Here is a 27,997-nt window from a genome sequence, read left to right on the forward strand (position 1 = left end):
ACTATCGACGTCAGCCTTTTCTTGAAGTTGACTGTAAAAAAAATACTATATGACTAAGTGTGTAATATATTGGCAAGTTTTTCTTTTTTTTTAACATCAAATGCTTCACGTTGGATTAGAAAATCAATAGTAAACAGTTTCCATTGTGTTTCAGCTGTGAAGAAATTTTAAAGTAAAATAAAATCTCGTATCTAAATGAGACGCAGTGTGTCTTAAGATTGTTTTTGACATGATTAAATAAAGTGAATTATATTGTAGGGGATACAACTCGTACATTTCTGTCAAGTTTACTTGTGGATACTATTTAGCCTCGTTTCAGATTACAGTTTGCTTCCAATCAAGTTATCTGTTCCTTCCAGTATGTGTCTTAAAGTTATTTCAGTCTTGGTGCTGTATTTAACCATTCTCTTTGCCAGTGGCCAAGAAGACTCAGTTTCAACAGAAGCTGTACCTGTCACTAATAACTTGACCACAGTTGAAGACGGAGTGTTCAGTTCATCCACACCCAATGTCCAGTTGAACGTGTCCAGACAAACAACTACATCCTTCAGTTCTGATGTTTACACCGAGACTCAACAAAACGTCACTGCTGCCAGCACAAAGTTGCCTGGAATAGATTTCTCCAGTGACGGCAAAGCTCCAGATTTATTTTCCTATTTATTTGGAGACATCCTGGGCGAGACACCTCTCAGCGACTGCAGCAAGACCGTCAGCTTGACGGACGTGACCAGCAGTATACCACCAGAGGTGTATCAATACTTCAACAACGACGTCACGTTGAAAGGTATAATCAGCGCTCTGTTTTTACCGGAACTAGTGAAACAACTTCAAGACTTCTGCAAGCGAGGAGACTGGTGTTTAACTAAAACCGTTCATCAGGTAAAGTTAAACGCTAACTAAAAATGTCCACCCTGTGTTGTGGACGGTCGTTGACTTGTAGCACCAAACTGCTGGTAGACAACTAAACCGCTGTAGGCGTTTTATATCTTAACTTATAAAACTTGTAATGAATTATTTTGTGAATAAAACTAAATAGAACTTTGATTATAATATAAACAAATTCAACTTGAGATACAATGAAATCAAAGTAGTAGACTATAATAATAATAATAATAATATAAAATGGTATTCTAAACATATCTAACTCACTACAATAACACATCCTTTCAGTTTCACGCTGTTGAGTCGTCTGTCCTAGCTAAGACTGCTGACGACATGCCACCTATGTTGCATCATTCAGAACCAATGGCTGACTTCTTCCCTTCATCACCATAGAAACACACACACACACACTCCATAACACCCTATAAAGTGATACTATTGTTTACATAATAAATAATAATGCACCCCTAAGCTGTCAGAAGATAAGTTATTGCCTTAATAATTAAAATTTTGTTTAAATTATCTTCAGTCTTATTTAGACTGTCAAGTGTAGGCCCCTATATTGAAGATAGGTCAAAACTACGCGCTATAAAGGTAGTTCGTTATTTTTTAAACTTATAACTAAAACGAAGTTCGTATCAAAATAACAAAAAAAAAAAACATTTGAATCAGTATTCTATTCAATGAGTTAGTTAATAAATGGAAAATATATTTTATAATGATCCATTGACAATTTAACCATTGTGACCTTAGATGCAAATTTTTTGTTTTAATGATCAAATCTATGAATGAAGCTTCAGTTCTTAATGAAGGTCCATGACCTTTTTAAAAAAAGTTACCTACCTTGAAGTTTTTCATTGAAAAGTGGTGTACTTTTTTTGACAAATCTGCTTGCATTTATAATTTTAAAAATTAGATGGTTCACTTTCGGAAATGAAAAAAGTAGCCGTTGCATCAAAACTTTGAATGATCTAAAATATCATGATGTCCGATTTTCATTTTCTCTTCTAGTTTCTGAGATCTAAACGGGACGGACGGACGGACAGACAAACCACACAAAACTAATAGCGTCTTTTCCCCTTTCGGGGGCCGCTAAAAAGGCAATGTTACTATGTGTAATTTCGCCGGTCATGAAATTATTTATTTTTTGTCCCCTTTGAGGCTAAAGAAATTTGTATTTTGTAAACTTTAGGATCTTAAATAAACCTGTAAGTGCGAGCACGACTAATATGTTAAGGATCTAAACCCAAATCCTGATTTCTATGTTCTTGTCTTTCACGACCTTTGCTGAATCTCACAAGTAAACTAATAGAGTTTCTGAATAACTCATGGAGGAGCTCTATTACTATGTTATAATTGCTTTACAAACAGGGACAACTCCCCAACCCAGTTGTTTGTTTTTTTAAGACATTTGCATAATTTTGTTTGCAGGAATAGGGAGTCTCCCTCTTATAAACTTCCATACCGGGCTCTTTTGCTGTTCTGATCTCTCTTGCTGTTCTGATCTCTCTTGCTGTTCTGATCTCTGAATATTTTGAAGATATTTTTAATATAAGTGCGACAACTATTACGCATACATTGGTAGTCTTGTATTTTAATGGTGCAATTTCAGACCAGACCTTCTGGATCCGCCCTTGTGAGAATGTAATGTATGCAATTCATAACGTTTTAGTCTGACAATATTTTATTTTCTTAATGTTTCATCTGGGAACAAATTTGCTTGTTGGTGAAACTAGAAATCAACTTCCCATTCTTCCTTGCATTTGTTAGAATAATTAGTTTATTCATTTATAGTATTTATGTTGTGTAAATTGAATGTATTTTAGCGAACTAATTCTACAAAGATTTTGTTTACTTAAGTAAAGTTAAAAATAAGTAAGTATTAACAACAGGGGCGGACTGGGTATCAAAATTGGCCCTGGCATTACCATATGAACCGGCCCACAAATAGCATGTCATATATTGTAGCCAGGATATATATGATATATATATATATATATATATGGCTCCTTTTGTCTCGAAAGGCAATGGATGCGCCCACATGAGTCACTGGTTTTGGCTTAATCTTGAGACGGGGCAGAATCTGGTGTGGCTAATCAAGCCAATTCTAGAACGGCAGACTTTGCCACAATTCGTACATGTGTATGCCTCTGATTTAGGGCTAGCAGACAGGGCAGCTTTCTTTTTATCCCTCTTGATTAAAGCCGATTTAATTCTTTTGTTCTCAGCAAGGGTTGTCCCAGCACGCACAGTCTGTCTCCATGCACTCCGGTCTTTGGCTATGTTTTCCCACATACTTTCGCTGATGCCTTGGGCTCTCATGTCTCGCTTGCAGACATCTCTATATGTTAGTCTTGGGCGGCCCTTGGATCTGACTCCTTCCACAAGCTCAGCATATAAGATATCTTTCGGGATTCTGCCATCTGGCATGCGGGTGACATTTCCGAGCCAGGATATATATGATATATATGATATATATATATATATATATATATATATATATATATATATATATATATATATATATATATATATATATATACAGTGCTTTTTTGTAAAACAAAAATAGGTACTCTGTGATGGATCACCTAACTTTTAATTAGTAATAAATTAATAATAAACGTTAAAATACAAGAATAGTAATACTTTTTCCCCACATTGAAAATGCTGCTGGAACGCCGTACCGGTGCATATCGTCACAAAAAAAAAGCATATATATAAGTGAGTGTGTGTGCGTTTGTAATTTATCTTTAGTACATACTGACCTTTCATTCTTTCGGACGTTTTTGGTACCCTACAAAAGGCTCTTCCTTTAGTTAGTGGAAAGAAAGTATACACCGCCATTGACGGCTAATGAGTCTGGGGGAACGCTGCGAGTTATTTATTTCCGGTATTTTAAGTTTTAAAATCGCTTATTTTGAGGTATCTACAGTGCATTAGTCTGCTACTTATCAGCTAAAAATTCAAAAACCAAATCTTTCATTTACTGCACTTAATTAATGGAGTCCAGCGACTTGTAGAAAATGGAAACTATAATTTTGCTTTAGTTTGTATATTGGATGGGGAGGGTAACCGCAAAACCCATTTTGGCTAAGCTCATGAAATTTGGTGACTGTAATTTTCTTAATATTTTTTTTTTGTTTATTAAGCTCAACCTCTCCTCTTTGGCTGCACTGTGGCAGTAGGTTAAGTTTCCGTTTCAGACAATGAGGTCTGAAGCAAATGATAGTTTGAACCCCTCCCCCTCCGGATACGCCCTTGTGTCATATTATATGTGTTATCCTAATTCTCATCAAAACATGTAACGTTTGATAGTGCATCGAAAACTGGAAGTATGATTGCGTAGGATGACGTAATGTATTTTATTGATACATGTATGTGGTCTGAAAACTATAAACAATACAATAGCAGCATTAATGAGTAAAATGAAAGAATTATTAAATCTTTTGGAGACTTTTTTGGTATTTTTTATTGATTACAGACGTTACTTTAGAAAATAATCTAGGCATGCATGTTGTTCTGTGACTTAAATTATGCTAAGTCGTTGGTATTCCTGTCTGACACATTCCGTTAAAAGATTAGAACGGTCAGAGAGGCACTTACTTACTGTGAAAAGCTCTTGCTTTGTCCTACTACATTCTCAAAAACGCCAATTGTATATGAATATACCATGACCAATTGAAATATAAATCTACTATCATTAAATATTAGATGTGACAGAGCTTTATTAAAACAGATAATTATTATAAGAATTTCCGTCATTGACTTTATACTAAGCATAAAAAAGTTCCCCTTTCAGACCTTGTGGTCTATAGGGCAGATGATGTAAAGGTCATCTGTTTCTGTGGCCTACGGTTAACGAGAGTGTCATGTGGCCAGCACAACAACCTTTACTTTTCCCATTAAAGCTGGCGCACAAAGATCCCGAAATGAAAAAAAAAATAGTCTTCACCAGGATTCGAATCCCGGACCTCGGTTCGGAAGCCAAGCGCTTTACCACACAACCACCGCGCTTCCATAAATTAGCCATTAATTAATTTCACGTGAAAGCGAGAATCGATTACAAGGTCGCCACACTTTGTCATCAGTGTATATATAACAATGAGATGCCCTTGTACCTTAGCGAACTGATTACTCCATATGTCCCCCAGAGAGCCCTGCGCTCAATGGACTCAACGCTTTTAGTAGTGCCACGTTTCTCCCTCAAAGGCTACGGTCTGCGTGCTTTTTCAGTTCAAGGACCAAAGGTTTGGAACTCACTCCCCATTGATCTCAGACAAACAACATGCTACACCACTTTTAAGAAGAACATTAAGACCTATCTGTTTAAAACTTTTTTAGATTAACTGTCATTATAACTCTCGTGTTTTTGTTTGTAATGTTGTTACAGCGCCTTGAGCCTACATTTTGTTTGTTAACAGCGCTTTATAAATAAAATTATTATTATTATTATTAAAATATGCAAAAGTGATTATCTATCTAGATCTAGTTTGTTTTTTTTTAGCCACACTTTTTTTTTGTAAGATTAAGTGAATAATTTTTAGATATTAGATTTTAGATTTTATTAAAATTAAACAAAAAGAATAAAGATTATTACTTTGCAAATCGCAAAAAGAAGACCATCCATATTGAGCTTTGAATAAGTTTTGTGGTTTGTAATTTCGCGGCTGTGTGTGTTAAAGTAAATTTCTATTAATAAAGAGCTACTTGTCGCCCTTTTCTGCGTTTTATCAATGTTTTCTAACTTAACTTCTCTCTCTTCCCTCGTTTTCGGTAACATTGTCAATGGAACCATCAAAAGTCGGGGTAGGGAAGGAGCAAAAACAAATGGGAGTGCCATCAAAGTCCATGCCGACCATAAAAACGTTTAGGCCAAACACAACTTCGAAGACATCAAAGCAGTATTAAAGCCAATGCCGCTCGTTGGCCTACACAGCAAAAAGCACGGTCTAACGTTTTGCAAACGATAATATGTACAGAGTATAGTGTACATTTTTCGATATGCTTATTGAATTTCAAACAAATAAATTGTAAACAAAATAAAATAAAATAAAACGTATTCGGGCATATGTATCTTTGCTACTGTCACTTTTGTAAAAAAATGGGTTTGCATTGAAAAAAAATATTCTTTGGTAGCAACCAGACCGGCCCATTTGGTGCCGGCCCACCGGGCATTTGCCCGGTATGCCCATATAGCCAGTCCGCCCCTGATTAACAATGATGATAATATTATAATTGATATTAATACTATATATTAAAGTTCTTTCGACATCGCCACCATTATTATTTGTTTGCATATTAAGATTTTAAATTTATTTTAATCTTCTGTATTTTGATTTTCCAAATATTCATTTAAAAAAAAAAAAAACTAAAACATAGTTAAATAGCGAAAATGTTTTTGTTTTTTAATACTGCCCCTCTTTGATACAAATCAGTGATTGAAGAAGAAAAAAATAATTTATACAATTACATATATATAGGCTATATATATATATATATATATATATATATATATATATATATATATATATATATATATATATATAAGCTTAAATAATTTGATTATACAATCTTGCATTTTAAAAATGACTATTCGCGATGCAACACAATTAGTAGTGCTTTTTAAAAACTCTATATCTACATTATTACTTATTGATCAGAGATAGCATTGCATATTTGTGTCTTGCTGTCTCATCAACATGGACTTGCTGTTGCATCAAGATTTTCCAAACAATCACAGTGACAAAAATCTTTTTGATTTTTTTTTCCATAGCCACCAAATCTAATGAATATTTTCTGATGATTTTATTTTAACCCCCATGAATTAATGGAAGTATTTTTGTAATGAATCAATCATATGATGGAATTTAGTGAATTTTTTTTTCCGTCATTAAAGACTAACAAGAGTAGCCAACTTTGTTGAGAGTTTTTACGTTTTATCTCAGAAGTCATTATCAATATCTGACTCTTGAATTTCGTCGTGGCAGTTCGCGTAACCAAATCCCTCCACTTTTACCAGCCGGCAGCTGTTCTTATCAGGATATCAAGAGAGAGTTCATTGGTTGACATTGTCTAGTTTTTTGTTTGAACGACTCTTTCTTCCTGCTCCCTCCACTGTATCTCAGAAAAACAAATACAAAATAGAAATTCTGTGAAAACAAACTCGATTGTAAGAAAAGAGAATTGATTATTTGTCTTCAAGTTAACAATTAGAAATAGAATCAAAAGCCTGACGACATCTTCATCACTTCAATGTAAAACTTTTTGACTTTTCCAAATGTGGAGGCACGGTGACTGAGTGGTAAAGCACTTGACTTCCTAGCCGGAGAATCCCGGGTTCGAAACTTCGAATACTGGTGAAGACTGGGATTTTAATTTCGGGATCTTTAGGCAAACCTAAAGTCCAGTTAGCTGGAATGGTTACCTGACATTAGTTGGGGAAAACTAAAGATGGTAGTTCATTTTACTGGCCACTTGACACCCTCGTTTACGGTACAAAAACAGATGACCTTTACATCATCTGCCATATAGATCGTAAGGTCTGAAAGGGGAAATTTTACTTCTAAATGTAAAGTTTGTGCATCAGAATATACATAACAATTAATATCAATTTTTGTCAAATGAACAACTTCGGGATTTAAGTCGAACACAAATATTTTGAGACAAAAAAAAGCAGATATATAAAATGAAGTAAAAATGAAGTTATGAAGTTAATAGAAACAACATGACATTGATAGTATGTTTCTTTTACAGAGTGTATTAGAAACCAGTAACAACTTCTATAGAGTTGGCCCTTTCTGTTCTAAAGCAATGTTACAGAGTCTGGAGAATCTCAAATTACAAACTAATGCGTGCGACCAAAAGGTAAGTTAGTATTAGTTACTTCTTTGTTAGTTATTAGTTAGTTATTTGTTAGTTATTTGTTAAATCCATGGTATTGAGTCTATTCTTACAAGTCAGAGAAGTCGAAATTACACAAAATACATTTTTACATTTGCCTTGATTCATTGGTTTTGTTATCAGAACATGACTGTTTTTATAAGAACTTTACCGATTGACTTATTGACACAATTTCTTATTCTCTTTAGAGGCGTGGGGGGGGGGGGGGGGGGGGCTGAGCGCTTGGCATCCGAACCGGAGGTACCGGGTTCGAATCCTGGTGAAGACAGAATTTTTTTTAATTTAAGGCGCCTCTGAGTCCACCCTAATATTAGTTGGGGTATAGTAAAGGTGGTTGGTTGTTGTGCTGGCCACATGACACGCCCGGAAACAGATGACCTTTACATCGTCTGCCATATGGGCATGGCCTGAAAGGGGAACATAACTTATTTTTTTAGAAACATTATCCTTGGGCAATCTTTCAATAGAAGTCTATGTTCCTAGAATTATCTTGCGTGAGTATGAGAATTTAAATGCATGTAATGGACAATAGAAAATGCCTCACAAGTTAATTAGTTAGTTCTGCTTGATCTGAAATAGTGATTATTTATTGTTTTCGTTGGGAACAATGAGATTTAAAAACATTTTCAAATGTAATAAATGCCTACTTCAATGTACAGATTTGTATATGGCTTGAGAATCACTGGATACGCCCAGACGAACAACTGCCCTGCTGCTGCACCGGTTCGATTTATTTCCTTAAGGACACATTCCTAAACTTAAGATTAAGGGGAAACAGTGTGACTATAAACCAGTCTCTATCTCTTTCTCTCTCTTTCTCTCTCTCTCTCTTTCTCTCTCTTTCTCTCTCTCCTGTACTTGTTTGGCAGTACGTTTGGCACCGACTTCGTTGCTCTTGGTGATAGTACCAACAACGTCTATGAGACTCCACTCCTGATTTTTCTCGAGGTTCAGAAGCCTTAGCCTCACAAGGGCGAGAAGGTGCCACTATCCTAAATAAATTGCCCAACTAGGCTGAAGAACTACATGTTCTGAAATGTAAGAGGTAGTTAACACTGGTATAGTTATATCTGATTTTGTGTATCTCTCATTTCGTATTAATGAGCTCAACAGCGCATGTTTCTAGTATACGTATTAATGAAAATGTAAATAATGTTTGTGAATTCAATTAATAGTTTCTTTTTAATGAACCTCATACATTGTTATCATTCCAATGAGCAGTCTTTGAATTTCATCAACGATGCTGTCAAACTTCTATGCGGTATAGAAAGAAGCAGTCTGACGCTAGAATGTTATGCTCGTACTCTGGAAACACTGTACGTGACATTTAGTGACTTGACTCATCCGTCTGGATCGGTAAGTCTCATCAACTGATGTATTAGAACGAACTAGCAAAGTTATTTGTTCATATTATGCTTGTTTTTTTAGAATACTAGGACTCCATTATTATGTCAATAAAATTACCATATAAGATACTTTATTGAGCAAATTTGTTATAAATATTTAGTAAATATTTTAAATGATTTTTCATCTAGCTAAAAAAAAAATTCTCAATTTAAGTAGAAACCTGTTTAAGTACTACTATACTTAGACAACACAAATGAAGAGTAAAAGTTTAAATATCTAGTAACGTCTAGTTGTATTGAACTTCAAGGAACTGACACAAAAGTTATTCGTGTTTTAATATATCAGTATTATAAGGCTCAAGTCTACAAATCAACCATTCAGAAAGGCCACGTTCGAGTCTAGTCATCGCCATTCTAGTACATCCATTTATAATTCTTTTCTGAAAAGATATCGACATCAAGGCTGTGTTGAAAACAAACAAAACTAAAGTGTATTTCATTTCTATATCCCATCCAAATCAAACACCCAACTTTGTAATGTCTGAGCGCGTGATTTTTTCACCTTTAAATTTATTACTCTTCGTTGCCACTCGCTGGAAATATTGAAAGTAGTAACTTTTCTTGGCTAACTGGTAGAATCCTAATCTACTCCCCATCTGGAGTACAACAGCTCACGGGATGTTGCCAATGTCAACAAACATTTCATGCCTAGTTACCTAGTTTATCTAGTTATATCTGCTTATAGCAATGCTTAGACTCACGAAAGATGTCCTACAAAAGGCTAAAAGAGTTTATAATATCTCAAATGCCAACATGCTTGCAACTGCACCAGTGGTTTGATCTAACTCTTGTCTAGCTGCAAGTCCTTTAGTAAAGCATTCACGTTGTGTAGAAGTATTAATGAAAAGAAACAATCTTAAATGGACATTATAATATTCATAACAAGAGAATGTTCGCGACGGCGAATGATGGACCCACCCAAATGAAAGGTCCATTATGATAAACATCTGCTAGAATTCTAAAAAAAAATTGAAATAATCCGAACATTCCATTATATTTGAGGTCTAATTTTTTTTAAACAAAATAATTATACAAAATTTCATAACTATCTAAGTAAGTTGGTATATGACCTCATTTCTAGATATAACAAATATATAATGTAAGTAAACATTATTGTTACAGAAAGTGACTATGTCACTAATTATTTTTTTTTCCATCTTGAAACTTAAAAAAACAAAATTGCAAAAAAATGTTTCTGTTATTAAATATGACATCGTTTAACTCATTTTCTTATCTAGACTATGGACGATTTAGTAAAAGAAGACTGCAATGATTTGCGTACTCAGGTAAGTACATTCACACTGATTCCATTAGCCTTAAATCGTAGAACTGAACATAAAATATGCAAAGACAATGACCGGTCAGTCTAGGCTGTTGTTTTATCATAAATGTTTATTTGCTTTAAACATACGTATCTATAACAGTAGGCTACTTTTATGCATAAACAAAAGTAAGATTTCCAAATTTAAAATTCTGGCTGGTCATTGTGCTGGCCACATGACACTCTGCTCGTTAACCTCTGGCCAAAGAAACGGATGACCTTAACATCGTCTGCCCCATATATCGCAAGGTTTGAAAGGGGAACTTTACTTTATTTACTTACTTTATCAATGAGACTCGCTGTCAATTAGACTCACTGTCAATTATTGTCATTTCCATTCATTGTGAAAGCTTTTGGGTTAAAACTATTTGAACTGTTGACATAAAATATTCTAGACTCTGATACTAAAAGTTATATCTCCCAACAGATGATCAATACTTACATGTGTGCCGAGAATGTCTGTGCTGAAGACATTCAACTTATTTTGAGGAAGTAAGTACTTGTTATATTTTTCATATAGCCATCAGATCTGTAAGAATATTCCAACTCTTCTATTTTAAAAAAACATTACTAGCCATCAGATCTGTAAGAATATTCCAACTCTTCTATTTAACAAAAACATTACAAGTTCTTCATTATAATGATTATAAACACATTACAGTAATATTAATTTATGAACAAACAAAAATGCACACTATCCATCTATTTTTAATTTCCATTACACATTAACCTGAGTAGTTGGTTTTAAGTAGAAAATAAAACATGTCATGATGACAATGTGTAGTGTTGGCTGAGAAGCCTAGGTACGTGAATAGATGCATAGCTACTGTTACAAGAAAAATACAATAGACATCTACAAATAGGAAACCATTTTGGACCAAAGTAAAAAAAACAAACACAATGTTTGGGATACAAGGCTTTCATCAGCTATAAAAAAAAACAAAAGAAAGAAACGACACAAAATATGCTTATAGTTCAGTTATCTTTCCAATGCTGTTGCCGACTACTAAGGAAGAAATGAAATGAGTATACACTAGTGTAGAAGAACAAGAACTCGGGAAGATGTGGTCATTGTTAACTATGTGAATATGTGTGACCGGGCGGTGGGGGGGGGGAGAAGAGCGGACAGAGGGAAGATGTGGTCATTGTTAACTATGTGAATATGTGTGACCTGGGGGGGGGGAAGGAGTGGACAGAGGGAAGATGTGGTCATTGTTAACTATGTGAATATATGTGACCGGGCGGGGGGGGGGGGAGAGAGAGAGCGGACAGAGGGAAGATGTGGTCATTGTTAACTATGTGAATATGTGTGACCGGGCGGGGGGAGAGAGAGCGGACAGAGGGAAGATGTGGTCATTGTTAACTATGTGAATATGTGTGACCGGGCGGGGGGGGGGGGGGATGAGCGGACAGAGGGAAGATGTGGTCATTGTTAACTATGTGAATATGTGTGACCGGCGGGGGGGGGGAGAGAGCGGACAGAGGGAAGATGTGGTCATTGTTAACTATGTGAATATGTGTGACCGGGCGGGGGGAGAGAGAGCGGACAGAGGGAAGATGTGGTCATTGTTAAATATGTAAATATGTGTGACCTGGGGGGGGGGAGAGAGAGCGGACAGAGGGAAGATGTGGTCATTGTTAACTATGTAAATATTTGTGACCTGGGGGGGGGGGGAAGGAGTGGACAGAGGGAAGATGTGGTCATTGTTAACTATGTGAATATGTGTGACCGGGCGGGGGGGGGAGAGAGCGGACAGAGGGAAGATGTGGTCATTGTTAACTATGTGAATGTGTGTGACCGGGGGGGGGAGAGAGTGGACAGAGGGAAGATGTGGTCATTGTTAACTATGTGAATGTGTGTGACCGGGGGGGGAGAGAGTGGACAGATGGAAGATGTGGTCATTGTTAACTATGTGAATGTGTGTGACCGGGGGGGAGAGAGTGGACAGATGGAAGATGTGGTCATTGTTAACTATGTGAATGTGTGTGACCGGGGGGGAGAGAGTGGACAGAGGGAAGATGTGGTCATTGTTAACTATGTGAATGTGTGTGACCGGGGGGGGGGAGAGCAGACAGAGGGAAGATGTGGTCATTGTTAACTATGTGAATATGTGTGACCGGAGGGGGGGAGAGCGGACAGAGGGAAGATGTGGTCATTGTTAACTATGTGAATGTGTGTGACCGGGGGAGAGAGAGTGGACAGAGGGAAGATGTGGTCATTGTTAACTATGTGAATATGTGTGACCGGGCGGGGGGGGGGAGAGCGGACAGAGGGAAGATGTGGTCATTGTTAACTATGTGAATGTGTGTGACCGGGGGGAGAGTGAGTGGACAGAGGGAAGATGTGGTCATTGTTAACTATGTGAATGTGTGTGACCGGTGGGAGAGAGAGTGGACAGAGGGAGGAATAATGTTTATGTCCTAGTCATTGTATTTTTCTATACATTTTTTTTTTCAAACCAGCCAGAAGTAAATCTTTATTTTGGTCTTAGTAGGTTGGGTAGTTTGGTTCCACAGATACATTTCATATAGATACTCTATATTGTCATCTTAGGTTAGCTGCTAGCGTAGTTTAACTCCACAGATACATTCACTATAGATACTCTATATTGTCATCTTAGGTTAGCTGCTAGCGTAGTTTAACTCCACAGATACATTCACTATAGATACTCTATATTGTCATCTTAGGTTAGCTGCTAGCGTAGTTTAACTCCACAGATACATTCAATAGATGTTCTCTCTGTATTGTCGTATAATTAGTTTTACTGCCTGGAAAGGTGTCCCGGCACGCACTGCCAGTATCATTGAGACCTGTAATATGACGATCCAGTGTGAACTGGAGACCAGCATGCCCACTGCTGTTGTAACCACGGTGAATGTTACCCAGGCCACCACACTATTTAGTGACGGGTTTGAAGACGAGGACATAGACAATTTGGAAGATTATGAAACTTTTCTCAAAAACATTGAAGAGATCCTTGAAGAGGAGGGGCAGGGTGTGCCCACCCTCAGCACGCCCAGAGAATACTTCGTTGATGAATTGAATGACATATACAACACTGACAAAGTGGATAACATAGTTGATAACAGTGATGATACATACAACAATAACAAAGTTGATAACAAAATTGATAACAGTGAGGACAATGATAAACAAAACTTTGGCAGTTCTGAGAATAGTGACGCATTTGATGACCAGAACTTCAATGCTGATAACACTCAGGTAAGCTTTGATAACTAATGTTAATGTTTAAACATGGCGGTTTTAAGAATGGCCAACTATGTCGATATAATAGATTTTGCATATTAGTTTGGCCACTCTATCGGATGCTATATTGAATAAATTAATTTAATTCTAAACAAGACTTTAATCTGGAATCGTTAGGCAAAAATTGTGAATGTTATTGCTATTAAAATGTTTTATTGTTTTTGTCTTTATTTTCATATGTGAAACCGAAATATACACAACTGAATGCCAAAACATAGGTATTACACTTTTGTAATATTAATAATTAGTATCCAATTTACTAACAACGAATACGGTGGTACACAATTATTGGCCTTGCCATTGAAGCTACACTGGCCCTAGGCTGGTTACACTTGTGCGGGGTCGATGGCAGTAGCCACTTTTATTTGTTCACATAAAATAGCATTATTTCAATTGATACTTTCACTCAACTACTTGGGGCCCATATGACTCGGGGATGCCCAGACAATCTACAGAGTTTTACGCAATTGTCTTCCCTTTTATGGTATTTTTTAACGTGTTAGATATACGATAAAATACGTTGATGTATCAACCCATTAAACATGTTAAATAGGCTACTACGAGAAGTGCATGTCACCTGAAAACAGATTTGATATCAGAATTTCAACTTTGGATAGCCCTGGAGAAAAAAAAATCTGTAATGGAAAAAAAAAGCCTAGTGGTAGGCGCTTAGGGCTAGGCCGACATTAAATATCTTCTTTGCTTTGCTAACTCTACGTTCGATCACTAGCTCGATTCCGTTTGTCTCACTTGCCTCCCTTTTACTTCTTTCATGCTTCTTTCCTTTCCTGTTGTTTTTCAATTGCACAATTTTTCTTAAAATCTGCTGCTTTTTTTTTTTAATTAGCCATTCTTACTTTTAGAATCCCCCCCCCCCCGGGTAAGCGATTTTTTTTTTTTTTTTGTGACACAGCCATATGTTATTGATTATTATATTTGTATTATGAATGACGCAGTCAGTCAACTAACATAACCAAGCTAAATAGTTGAATATCATTAGAATTATTGTGGATTCCTATTTGTCATGCGTATGTACTGGTCCCAATAGTTTCTATGAAAAAACAAACAAATAGCGTAAAAATCGTATAAAAATCCGAACTTTGTGTTTCCTGCAGGATTCAGAGTCTGTTGAGGACAGGACAGTTATGTTGGGCCTCATCTCCATGACTGTCGTCTTGGTACTTGGCCTTGTGGGTGTGGCCATCGTGGGTTTCAAACGCTACCGCCGGCTCAGGTACAGCTCTCTCAGGCGAGGCTACTCCCAGCTGTCAGAGGAGGAGTCCAAGATACTGCAGCACGAGTATAATTGATTGATTACTTCAGAGCTTTCTGGAGACGACGTGAATCGATTTGTCTTCCAGCTTTAGTTATAATTAAAACGTTTTCATGTGAGAAGTGAAGAGGGAGATAATTTGTTCATGTCTTACATTTTTAGATTACGTTTCATTCTAAAGATCTGAACTTTATTTGAATGAATAACTTTATATATATATATATATTATTTGAATAATGTATCAATCAGTCTCTTTTTTTTAACCAAATTTCATAGAAGATAGTTGACAGACGTAATTTAACTATACCTTCTTCTCTTTTCCGCTTTAAAAAACTCCAAAAAAAAATTAAAATATAGGAAAACCAAAGCATCATTCTTTGGTCAATAAGAGGTATGGATACAAAAGTTCAAACTGTATTTGATAGATCCTATAAATATATTGGAGTTAAGTAGTATTAGCAAAACGTATATACCAAACATTGTCTAAGGAATTAAATTATCAGGAAATTATTATTTCTAAATATTTAGAGATCCAGATACAAAGTGTATTTGATTTATTTTTTAGTTTTAAAATGTTCATTTTAAAAAAGATTTCATTTACATGTGCCAATCTAGATGATCATTAAAGCTAAATGTACAACAAAGTATTATAACAGTTCATTTGCTCTCTAGGTTGGCTGCAAGTGGGACAGAAAACTCTTCTTGTCTCAACACACTGGAAAAAAAAAGATTCAGTGTGACCTAATTAAGATCTTTCATGCTTTTCATATGAAGTCTATGTGATGTGATCAGTAACTGATGCTTCTGCTGATACATTTTTTTTATGCCTAAGAAATTTTCTACAACTTATGCTTCCAGTATTTTGTTTAATTATATATGATTTATTAAAGGACTGATGAACAACTGTACATAATTATGACTAACTGACACTGTATTTTTATGCTTTCACTTGTTTTTGACTTAAGCATCATATTATTGAGATAACTTGCTGGTTTTAGTACAGCAATTATTTCAAAAAACTTTTTTTTTCATCCATGACTCACATCTAACTTATTGGTGAGAATATTTTTTCCATTAATAATTTTTTTTCTAAAATAATAAGCACAAAAGTAATTCCTAACTGGTTTTAAACTGTGATCCATTATTTGTTCTCTGTTTCCTATCTAAAACAAAAACAAAGTCTTGCTTTTTAATTATTTCATTGAAATGTTCATTCTTTCTTTCACAATTCTGCAGATGCTAAATATAAAAAAATTAATTCTGTAGTTCTAGGCATCAAATGTTGAGGCTCTTAGAGAAGTTGAGTCATAGAAATATATAAAAGTTTTATGCAATATTTAAACTGGAAAATGATATTATGGACGGAATGCTGAAAAGAATTTTGTCAAAATATGAATTGCATATGAATTGCACTGAATCTAAAACATTCAAGAGCATTTAAAAAGATTAAAATAAAAATGATAGAGATCTTGGAAAAATTTTTTTTTTTACAGCTAAAAATATAACTTGTAAAGACCTTGTATGCATGTAATTACCTCCAGTCTATTGATTGAACTATTATTTATTTTACTATGAAAGCTTGATTTTATCACAATAAATAAAAAAATTATTGTCTTTTTTTTTTTTTAATATTTTTGGATGTCAGCCTGGTTGTGGGGCATGCACCCTGCACTTGTGCCTTGATGGTCAGGATTCAAACTCTACCTGCCATCAATGTGTGTGAGGTGCGAGCTAGGATGTAATAATCTTCAATTCTGAAGGAACATCAAACATGAAAACCAAATAAATGAGCACTATCCAATGAGTCTATATGTTAAGTAAATAATTCTTATGACTTCACACAATAGATATACAATACACAAATATAAAACTTAAACTTGGAAAATCAATGTCAATTAATTGCTACAATTGTTCATTTCATTTTTAACTAGTCACAGCTTTCTGTTTACTTTCACAATATTTACATACAATAAGTCAAAAAGGTTTCAATGTTCTTAAGATAAATAACTTATCTTGCAGTTTACATGGTCTAAATCTACATTATTTTGCAACTAAAAAAAAGACAAAAAACTCAAGACACTTTTTCATTTTGGGTTTCTAACATTCACACACTAGTGTGTACAGAGACATACATTAGTGTGTACAGAGACATACACTAGTGTGTACAGAGACATACACTAGTGTATACAGAGACATATACTAGTGTGTACAGAGACATACACTAGTGTGTACAGAGACATACACTAGTGTGTACAGAGACATACACTAGTGTGTACAGAAACATACACTAGTGTGTACAGAGACATACACTAGTGTTAAATACAGGATTGAGAACACGATTTTGTACCAGCTGAGCTAGATGGACAAAACAAATCAATAAATATATCAAAGTGACACACTTGTGCCAAACATTCTATGTCTGATTTATTAAGAAAAAAGCACTAATTAATGTGCTAACAACTTATTATTATAAGTGTCAACTTTTATAAATATAAATTATATACACTAAAAAATTTAAACTATAAAATGTTATCACATGATATACCTAAACCAACAAGATAACATTGCAACTTATTTCTCAAGTTGGTGAAATCACTTCCCAAAGTCCAGCTATTGTAATACCATCCTTTAGTTTTTCAATGGCTAATCCCAGCTCTTCTGAGTACACTGCTTCCTTGTCTTGGTCTTTGTTTCCATCAGCAAAGTAAGCCTATGAACAAAAAAAGTGAGATAATATTTTAAAATGTTACTTACAGTACTCTTCTTTTGGTACTCATATTAATTCAACTACTAAAATATAATAATATAATACAAGTTTGAGATTTTTACCGCAAATGCATCTGTGTGTCCATCATACTCAACCTCCACATCATCTTGTACTGGCGCGCGTGTCATTGACTCAGTCACTTGAGGCTGAATGAAAAACAAATAAATTACTTAAAAGTAGATATAATTAGTACATGATTTTATGTTATGTTGTAGTAGGGCTGTCTGGTCATGTGGTATATGGACTGTCATTTGTTAGTCTTGAAGGAACTGGCTTTGAACCCTGCAAGCAGTCATCCGATGTCATTCTGCAGGAAGTTTGGGCTACGTTGTAATTATCTTGAGAATCATAAGAATCATCCCAAACATGTAGACAAAGTGCTAGAATATCAAGCCAAAATCAAGGGATTTTTAATCAGTTCTAAGGGCATTTTTCCAGAGTCTACAAACTCAAGTCACTACTAAACAACTGTTCAAAAGAATTATTTCAGCTGAAGCAAATTAAGATGGTTGGAGACATAATACTAATCAAACTGACATAGAAAAAAAAAACTCAACCACAACTGAACCAATAATTTTTTACCCAAAGCTGAAAGTGTTAAATATTAAAATAATTTTCAGAACAAGACTTACTTAAATCTGAAAGAAACTAAGAATGTCTAAATCTAAAACTATATTATTTCAAGAATCTCTACCCATCAATGGTCAAGATAGTTAAGGAAGAAAAAAAAGCTTAAAATGACATTAATCATTTAGCAGTTTTTAAAATACCTGATCATCAATTTCATACTCCACACCAAATATTGGACAAGCGCTGTAGACTCTATGTAAATTCTGAATCATTTTGGTTGTGGATTGAAGTTTCTCCTGAGGATCAATCCTAAAGCCAAGAACATAGCCTCCACTCTAAATAGTTAAGAATAAAAAATTTGGAGATTCTTTAGAAAACTGGAATTTGTATAATCTTATCTTATTTTATATAATACAGACGTTACTTCAAAAAAGAAGATGATGTCATGCATATTAACCAATGAATTAAATTCTGCCAAGTCACTGGTTTTCCTGGCTAGCTCAGGCAACCCATTCCATGCTCTAATAGCACTAGGGAAGAAGGAGTATTTGTACAAATTTGTCCTAGCATATGGGACGAGGAATGTGCCTTTATCTTTGTGTCTTTCAGAGTATTTTATTAAATTTTGTTTTTGTATTTGAAGATTATGGTTCAGTGTTTTATGTATGATTGCTACTTTACTTTTGAGCCTTCTGTCCTTAAGGCTTTCTAAATTTAGTGATTTTACTAAAGGTGTTACTCTAGTCAAATGTGAATATTCGTTTGTTATGAATCTCACTGCTCTATTTTGTGTCTGTTCCAGTTTCTTAATGTTTTCTTGAGTTGAGGGGTCCCAAACGGAGGATGCATATTCTATTATTGGCCTAACCAAGGTTAAATAACATTTTAGTTTTATGTTCTTATTTGATTTATAGAAATTTCTTTTAATAAATCCTAATGCTTTGTTTGATTTTTTTGTAGTTTCATCAATATGTGGATTCCATGATAGTTTTTCATTTATTATAACACCTAGGTATTTTGCGTTTTTAGTCTGTGTTACTGGTTTGCCATGAATAAGATAAGTGGAATTAATTTGTTTTAGTTTTTTTGTTACTCTTAACAACTGACATTTTTCTGGGTGGAAAGACATGCTCCAATTTGATTCCCATTTCTGTAATTCATCTAATTCTCTTTGTAAAATATCTGTGTCTTGTGTTGTTTTTATTGTTCTATATATTATGCAATCGTCTGCAAATAATCTGACTTTTGTTTCTGAAGTAATGCAATTTGGTAAATCATTTATGTAAATTAAAAATAGTAGTGGACCCAAGACTGTTCCTTGAGGTACACCTGAGTTTACTGTTATCGGTGTTGATTTAGAGCCATTTATTATTACAGTTTGTTCTCTCCCTATCAGAAAATCTTTAATCCACTGATGCAGTGGACCATTAATGCCGAAATATTTTAATTTGTTAAGCAAACTATGGTGGTGAACTTTGTCAAAAGCCTTAGAAAAATCTAGTAAGATAGCATCTATTTGTTCACTATTATCTAAACCTTTTGAAAAATCATCAATTAGTCCTATTAGTTGTGTTTCACATGATCTATATTTCCTGAAGCCATGTTGGTATGGTGTTAGGACATTATGTTTGTCTAAGTGGTTTATGATGTTGCTACATATTATGTGTTCTAGGATTTTACATGTGATGCTGGTAAGTGATACTGGTCTGTAGTTTCCTGGGTCAGATTTTTCTCCTTTTTTAAATAGGGGGGTCACATTAGCTTCTTTCCAGTCCTTTGGTACTCTGCCCTGGTTAAGTGAAGCCTGAAAGAGTATTTTGAACACTGGGGCTAGCTCATTGCTTAGTTCTTTGAGTAATCTAGCTGGAATACCATCAGGTCCAGACGCTTTATTTGGTTTGGTGTTGGCTAATAGTTTTTGAATTCCATTTTCTTGTACTACTATATCTTCTATGTTGTCTACTTGGTTCAAATTCAGTAATATGTCTTTGTCTCCTGGGGCTGAGAATGCTGATGCAAAGTATTTGTTTAGGATGTTTGCTTTAGTTTCATTATCATTAAGTATTATGTTATGTTCATCTTTTAATGGCGCTATGCCTGTTGTTTCCATTTTCTTAGACTTAATGTATGACCATAGGTTTTTGTTGTTATCTTTAGATATTACATTGTTTATGTATTCACTCTGCAGCTGTCTGCTTACTTTTTGGGTTAAGTGTTTAATTTTTATATACTTTTTGTAAACTCTTTCTGCATTAGTTTCTTTAAATTTTCTATATAGGTTTTCCTTCTGTTTACAAAGCTTCTTTAGTCTATTATTAAACCAGCATTTATTTATTTTGTTTGATGTGTATTTAGTTGGTATATGATTTTCTATAATGCTTTTAAGATGGTTTTTAATGAAATTCCAGAGGTCATCGACTGGTTGGTTAATGTCTTTTTCTAATAAGAATGTTTGTTGAAAGATGAAATAATCTACTTTGTAAAGTAATTTCAGAAATTGTAATCAAGGATTGCATTCCGAACTCTTTCTCTATGGAATTATTTTCCATTATCTATTTGTTCACAAAACATTATAAATAGCACATTTAAAAACATATTAAATAGAAACTTTGACTTTATTATTCAATATTACTATTATTAAAAAAATCATTCTAAAAAAAAGACAAAATTAAAACATTCTGTTTTAAATACATCCTACTTGACCAAAACATTGTTAAAAAGAAAGATGAAGGGAAACTACTCATAATATCTAGGGTGGAGTAGAGGGAACTGAAACAAATGAGTTTTGAATCATTCGTGATGGGAGTGTTGATTTGATAAAAATGGCCATGTAAATGGAGTGTGGGAAAGAGTTTAAAAAAAGAATTTTTAAATAAACTACATTCTAAATGAATCTAGACATTTGAACTTACTTTGTGAGATGTTTCTACAACAAGGGCTATACCAAACTTGGAATCTCTTATTTTTACTGATTTCTAGCAATGATAAACAAACAATTAATTTGATAGTACCAGTATATACATTTCAATATGATTTTTTTCAAAATATTGTTAAACTATGAGTATTTAGAAAATTAGTGTAAAAAATATTTAAATTTGTTTTTCTTTTCAATATCTCAATAGAGAAAGAGATTTAAAGAAAAACAAATACAGATAAACTTGTTCAGTTATAATATTCTAAAATGTAATCTTGCACTCACCATTTGTAAATAGGGTATGCTGACATTAAAAGACTCATTGATATTAGCATGCCACATAAGTCTGACATTTGTGATGTAGAAAGTGCCTAGATTTCCCTGGAGAGACAAAATAATGAAATATAATGCAACATTTTTTTCTTCTTTTGGTTAAACTGGGAAGATACTATTGAATGTTATTGGCAGAAAACAACAATATAAGAGTCCAGTCAATCTGAAGGTTTTAAAATCAATCCCACCTGATCACTTGATAAGTTCCAGACTCCATTCACTTTATCATACACTTGTTCTTGTGGTAGAAGTCTAACTTGTTTGTCTTTTATCAAAGCCCCACGAAGTTTTAAATCTCGATAAAGTTTTGAAGTATCATAAGCTCTAAATGTGGAAAAATTGGTAATAAGAAATTAACCTCTATGCAATATACCATACAGATTAATCTAAATCATATAAGGTAACTATATTTTATTTTTTAAATATTTATGCACTATGCAAAAATATTTTTTTTTATTTCTTTTATTTATATTGATAATCAAATTTTGCTAAAGCATTATATCAATTTTTCTTTAAATCAAGAAATCGATCAATATAAAGAATGAGCATTAAAATTATCACATTAAAAAATAGTGTTACCTGTACACTGACATGATAGAATTAAACAATCTTGGAGATCCTGGGACCTAAGCAGATAAGACAAATTATTTTGTGAAGAGCTATTGCAAGTCCCTTAAGAATTTTCAAGTGAACTTAGGTTTTAAAATAATAGAAAAAACTTTAAAGATGTTATGGAAAATCAAACTAAAATTCATAACTTACCAAATTTGTAAAAATGAATTCAAAGCGAGTTGAGCCACATTTACAGAGAATGTATAAAGCTTCCACAGTTCCACGTAATTTCTACAGAATACAACATGGAAAAAATATAGTATTTGTATTTTTGTTTTCAAAATTAATAAATATAGATTTTTAAAAGATTTTTTGGTTTCTATTTAATATAATGTTTTGGATGTTCCTTTAGAAATGAAGATTATTACATCCTAGATCATTATGTAGGGATAGCAATGGGCAGGGTTCAAAACTGGAACTGTCATGATGACCGGAGCACATACTACTCACCCAGTCTTCCATGGTATAACCAAAGATTGATTATATACTTTTAAAAATGTTTTTAGAATGCATTTTAATAGTTCTTATATAAACATATATTTATTTAATGACAAAAAAAAATTATTTTCAAACTTACAGACTGAGCAGTTCTTGTAGTTATTGAAATAACACAATTGAAACCAATGGCTAAGAAAATAATTAAACAAATAATATTGTTAATGTTTTATCTTATTGACTGAGACATTGATATAATAATTATTACTACATCAAAGAAAATTATTCAAAACTATATGTAGCAAAAGTCTCAAATGTATTCTAAAATATTTCTATGCTTAGACTATGTAGTAAAATATATTATTTTTATTTATTATTATCTTAGTTTAAGGCTGCTATTGCGCTCTATGTATATATAAAAGCTTTTCTTTAAAAATAAAAATTATTGTTAAGTAATTTAATATTTCTCACATAAATTTGCTCGTGGGATTTCAAGAGAATGCCAGAGTACTCTGAGATTTGTGACCATCAATCGACCTGGAAAAAAGAGAACAGTTAAAAAAGGTACACAATTTTTTTTTTGTCTTATAAAAGAAACTATCAAATTTTTTTCAAGATTTTCTTAAAAGAAAATTCTGTATGCCACTTCAACTAGAACTATTTGTAGCCTTTAAAAATGTCTACAAGCCCTGAATAGTGTGTCAATTATATTTTAATACAGCATAGTCATATATTAGGTTCTTTTTGCTGTAATTTAACTCTACAAAAATTATACCCAGCTACTAGTGATATAGACATACACTATGAAAAATAAAATATTTTAAAATATTTGTTTATTAGGTAAATTATAAAACGTACCCCTGTCTCCATTGTTTCCTTTTGTATCTTCCACAGCATCTAACTGATCAATTAGCTTTTCTCCCGGCCTTAGCCTCATTTGGCTGGAACAAAACAAAAATTTTTTAGTACTTAACAGTAGGGTGTTAAGATATATAAGAAAACATTTTAAAATTAATTCCATACCATGTTCTTCTTGGTCTCAAAATGACAATTTTATTCACATAAATTACTTGATGTTTAGGGGTCTTTATATTAATAAATATTAGATCTTTAAAAAAAAAGTTAATTTTTGGAATTTTTAACAATTTTCATTGGTAAATTAAGTTTTTTAGCCATGGCTATGAGAGATATTTTTAACCAATTTTGTCTAACTATAGGTATTTAGGAGATTTTGGGTCGAGGGAGGTTATCTTTAAAAATAAATGTAAGGCAAGAAATAATGCTAAACTCTCAGATTACCTTTTATTTTTATTATTTTGGTATTTAGTCTTAGATATTTAAGTATCTGTAGTAAAGTTCCTGATTTAAGGGCTTGTTACATAATATCTTACGTTGGACATCCCTGCCATATTATTTTCATAACATATTTATTTCAATATTTTTGTTCAAAAAATCACACCCAAGGACACTTTGGGTGTTCATTGGATGTTTCTGATCAGGGAGACAAGCCCGTGGAGTGTGGCAGCATTTGCGTCGCCTGGACTGCGACAATCCATGGTGGAGGCTAAAAAGGCCGGAACAATCTATCATTGCGCAGTGTAGAATGGGGCACTGCCCTGTTGGCGCTTACTTTGCCCGGTTTCGGCCAAATTTTGATGCCCGTTGCCGACATTGTGGAGAGTCGGTGGAAACAGTGACGCATATATCTACGCCTAACAGCAGAGTTTCTCACCAAGGCTCTACGGGAGGACTGATCCTTCCAGCCTTGCCACCAATTGGAGTTCATCTCAGATCAGGGAGACATAAATTTAAGGGTTCTAAGATCACATAATTTTTTAAAAATATTTTAAGCCTCCAGGATGAACACACCAATAGGATCTCATGGCTTAGTGCAATTTTTGGATCTTGTTTAAGTTAATTAGCATATAGAATAATTATACTTGTAAAAAGAATGTCATTTTCAACCAATGTCAGGACTTCTATTCTAGACTGATAACATAGGCCTAGACTGTAGATCACTCTCTTGAATAGTTTAGGACACTCTTTTTTTTTTAAAGGAGATCTCTATGGTACTACTAGATCTAGTGCTTGCAAGATCTATGTGAATGAATGAATGACTATTTATTAAATCTCTAACCCTTAGATCTATTACTATTACTGTAGTATATTAAATTAGTTAAATTAGTATAATGGACCTCATTCACCAAAACGAACGGTCAAGTGATAATATTGATAAAACAATGAAAAAACTGTCATGTGATAACTGTTGTTGATTAAAATTTGATGGTAGTTTGTATAGAAGAGATAGAGAAGCATGTGACTAAATGTAGTTTGTTTACAATTGGTGAATGAGGTCCATTAGTCACAAGTAGTGTTAAAGTGAATTAATAGATCCAGTATTAGAAAAACAAAAAAATGTAAGACTTCTTCATGATATTATCTTATCTAATACTTGAATATTCATTGATTATTAGGTATATATATATATATATTACAGACGTTACTTAAAAAAAGATAATTGAGTACTACACATTTTGTGTGTCAATCTAGCCGTACATCATGTTAATCAATGACTTAAACTCTACTAAGTCATTGGTTTTCCATGCTGATTCAGGCAACCCATTCCATTCTCTAATGGCACTAGGGAAGAAGGAGCATCTAGTAACAAGTACAAATTTGTTCTAGCCAATTCTAGCGTTTGGTGATTATCTACTCTTATACTAGCCTAGTATTAGTTTTTTAGTATTCTAGATCAGTCACTTGAGCAGTGTTTCTCAAACTGTGTGCCGCGGCACACTAGTGTGCCGCCAAAGATTTGCAGGTGTGCCGCGGGAGTTTTCAGAACACCACACGTGCAGCGTTACACAGGTCTGCCTACTATTAAATGTTTATTTTACGTTGCGATGACATCCCCACTTACAACGACCAGTAATAATAGTGGATCGCTCCATAGTGACGGAAAGGGCTGTTAGCTCTTCAGGTTATGGAATTGTCCACTATACATATATTGACTCAAATGTAGGCTGCCTTAGCAGACGCACAGCAGTTCTTGATTTGGTAACGATAATAATAAGCGATGTGTTTCATGTAGATTGTTTATGTGTATGCCAATAATAACAAATTATCAATAAGCGTTATTCATTGTTATCCATGGAGAAATACGTTAGCAAGAATGAAACTTCGAAAGCGTTAAATGAAAAGCTAGGAACCAAACGAAGGTACAAAGAAGATTACTTCAGATATGGTTTCATATCTTCGGACCTGAAGATGCTCCATTGCCATTCTGTCTGATCGTAGGACGTAATCATCTTCTTTTTTGAAGTAACGTCTGTATTATATAAGATAAGATAAGATCTGCAATCCAACTCTGTCGAATGAGGCGTTTGTTCCAAGCAAATTGAAGAGACACTTGGGAACAAAACATCCAGCAGTAAAAGCGCAACCGAAGGAATACTTGGAAAACATCAGGGCTCAACAAAACAAACAAGCTAAGAAACTTACGAACTACCTAAAGCTCCAGAAAAGTTATTAGCAAAACGCAAGAAAGCACACAGAGAGGCTGGATCAGTCATGGCTCCAGCTTTAGCAATAGTTGTTGAAACTATCCTTTGACCCGATGCCACCAAAAAGTTCCTTTGTCAAATGATACTATCTCGTGCAGAATTGAAGATTTATCGTCAGATTTACAAGATCAAATCTGCTAACACTTCGATGTGACTGACAATGAAGTGTCTCTACTGTGGTCTCTTCAAGTTGATGAATCCACTGACGTTAGCGGCAAAGCCCAGCTGCTAGCTTTTATTCGGTTCATAATGGATGAAAAATGTGTCAACGAATTCTTATTTTGCAAAGACTTACCAACTACGACCAAAGGCGAAGATATTTTCAAAGTGGTGAACGAAAACATTTTGCTATTCAAACTACAGTGGAAAAACTGTGTCAGCGTTTGCACTGAAGGCTGTCCTTCCATGCTTCAAGAAAATCCAAATGTATTAGTTGTTCACTGCATGATCCACAGAGAAGCTCTTGCCTTTAAATCTTTGCCGAAAGATTTGATGTTTGTTCTGGATCAAGTGATTGAAGTTGTAAACTTCATCAAATCTCGACCGCTTGCATCACAACTTTTCTCTCAGCTCGTGAAGCAATGGATTCAGATTACAAATGTCTCCTGTAACACACCAACGTTCGTTGGCTATCCAGGAGAAACGTGTTAAAGGTGTCGTCCAACTCAAGGCTGAGCTGATTTCATTCTTGGAGGCTGAAAAAAAAGACTTTGGATTTTCTATTCATGACGAGTTCTGGTGGGTTAAGGTGACATTTCTCTCTGATTTATTTGACAAATTAAATTCATTGAATTTAAGTCTTCAAGGACCATAGAAAACCATCATCACTGCATTCTCAAAACTGAAAGTCATTTGGTGAAAAATTGTCTTTGAGGCAAAGTAAGATCTCGAAAGGAGTCCTGCTTTCCTACTTACAATGAATGTGCTTCAAATAAAGAAAACACCCTCGAAATTCTGGACACTTTGACAGCATTGCAGCATTCATTTCCAACAGTTGGAAATAATATGGATGGGTCAGCTATCCATTTGGAAACAATGAAGCTACAAATCTGACAACTGAAGAAGCAGAGCAGCTCATTGATTTAAAAAAACGATGCATTTCTAAAGTCAAGTTTTGCAGAGAAAAGCCTGGATGTGTTTTGGATTTCAATTGTATCCTGCAATCAGTTTAAAAGCAATCAATGTTTGTCAACTCTGGAGACTCGATTAGATCACATTTGCTCTAAAAAAAAAACAGGCACACCCTTCACATTAAATGTAATACTTAAAAACAGGTTAAATATTTTTTCTTTTTATTATAAAACAACTGTTGCTCTTCATGGTGTGCCGCAAAATTTTTTTAGTTTTTTACTGTGCCGCCAGAAAAAAAGTTTGAGAAACACTGCACTAGAGTCAGTAGAGTGACTAGAGTAGATGAGAACTTGCATCTTGGATCTTCATCCAAGTTCATACACAGTCATTCATGATCTTGATCTTCTCTTGTAAGTTTCAAAAATAACGTTTATCATTATGATTTAAATAATTTTTAATTGATTTTAATCTCTTAACTATCTAGATCTAGATCTGATAAAAAAGAAGTTGTTAATATGACAGTTTTATTTATACCTAGAGCTAATGTCAAAACGGACATCACGATCTTCCCACAAGGGTTCCATCGCCATTTTGACGCTCAAGCGGTTTCTAGCAACTGTGGATTGTGTAGACCTCTTTGAACAAGAAAATATAAAAAAAACAACAACTAATCACTAACCCT

General features: G+C 34.2%; 2 protein-coding genes across 2 annotated transcripts; one reads left to right on the top strand and one right to left on the bottom strand.

Annotated features, from left to right (window-relative positions):
* Positions 1-83: 83 nt before the first annotated feature.
* LOC106053743 (uncharacterized) lies at positions 84-16,675 on the top strand. The gene is made up of 7 exons (XM_056032814.1): positions 84-879; positions 7,636-7,746; positions 9,004-9,138; positions 10,427-10,474; positions 10,937-11,001; positions 13,270-13,732; positions 14,893-16,675. Exons 1-7 carry the CDS (start codon positions 361-363, stop codon positions 15,085-15,087), a joined length of 1,536 nt encoding a protein of 511 aa, XP_055888789.1. The 5' UTR covers positions 84-360; the 3' UTR covers positions 15,088-16,675.
* LOC106053742 (Bardet-Biedl syndrome 5 protein-like) lies at positions 15,268-27,996 on the bottom strand. The gene is made up of 12 exons (XM_013209348.2): positions 27,850-27,996; positions 23,540-23,622; positions 23,153-23,218; positions 22,824-22,873; positions 22,397-22,477; positions 22,214-22,260; positions 21,823-21,958; positions 21,587-21,682; positions 21,300-21,362; positions 18,588-18,722; positions 17,880-17,963; positions 15,268-17,760 (listed from the first exon to the last, which is right to left on the bottom strand). The coding sequence occupies exons 1-12, from the start codon at positions 27,903-27,905 to the stop codon at positions 17,629-17,631; spliced, it is 1,029 nt and encodes a 342-aa protein (XP_013064802.1). The 5' UTR covers positions 27,906-27,996; the 3' UTR covers positions 15,268-17,628.
* Between the last annotated feature and the right edge of the window lies 1 nt (position 27,997).

The sequence above is a fragment of the Biomphalaria glabrata genome, chromosome 1 (genome assembly GCF_947242115.1).
Source record: "Biomphalaria glabrata chromosome 1, xgBioGlab47.1, whole genome shotgun sequence".
Classification (NCBI taxonomy): Eukaryota; Metazoa; Mollusca; class Gastropoda; family Planorbidae; genus Biomphalaria; species Biomphalaria glabrata.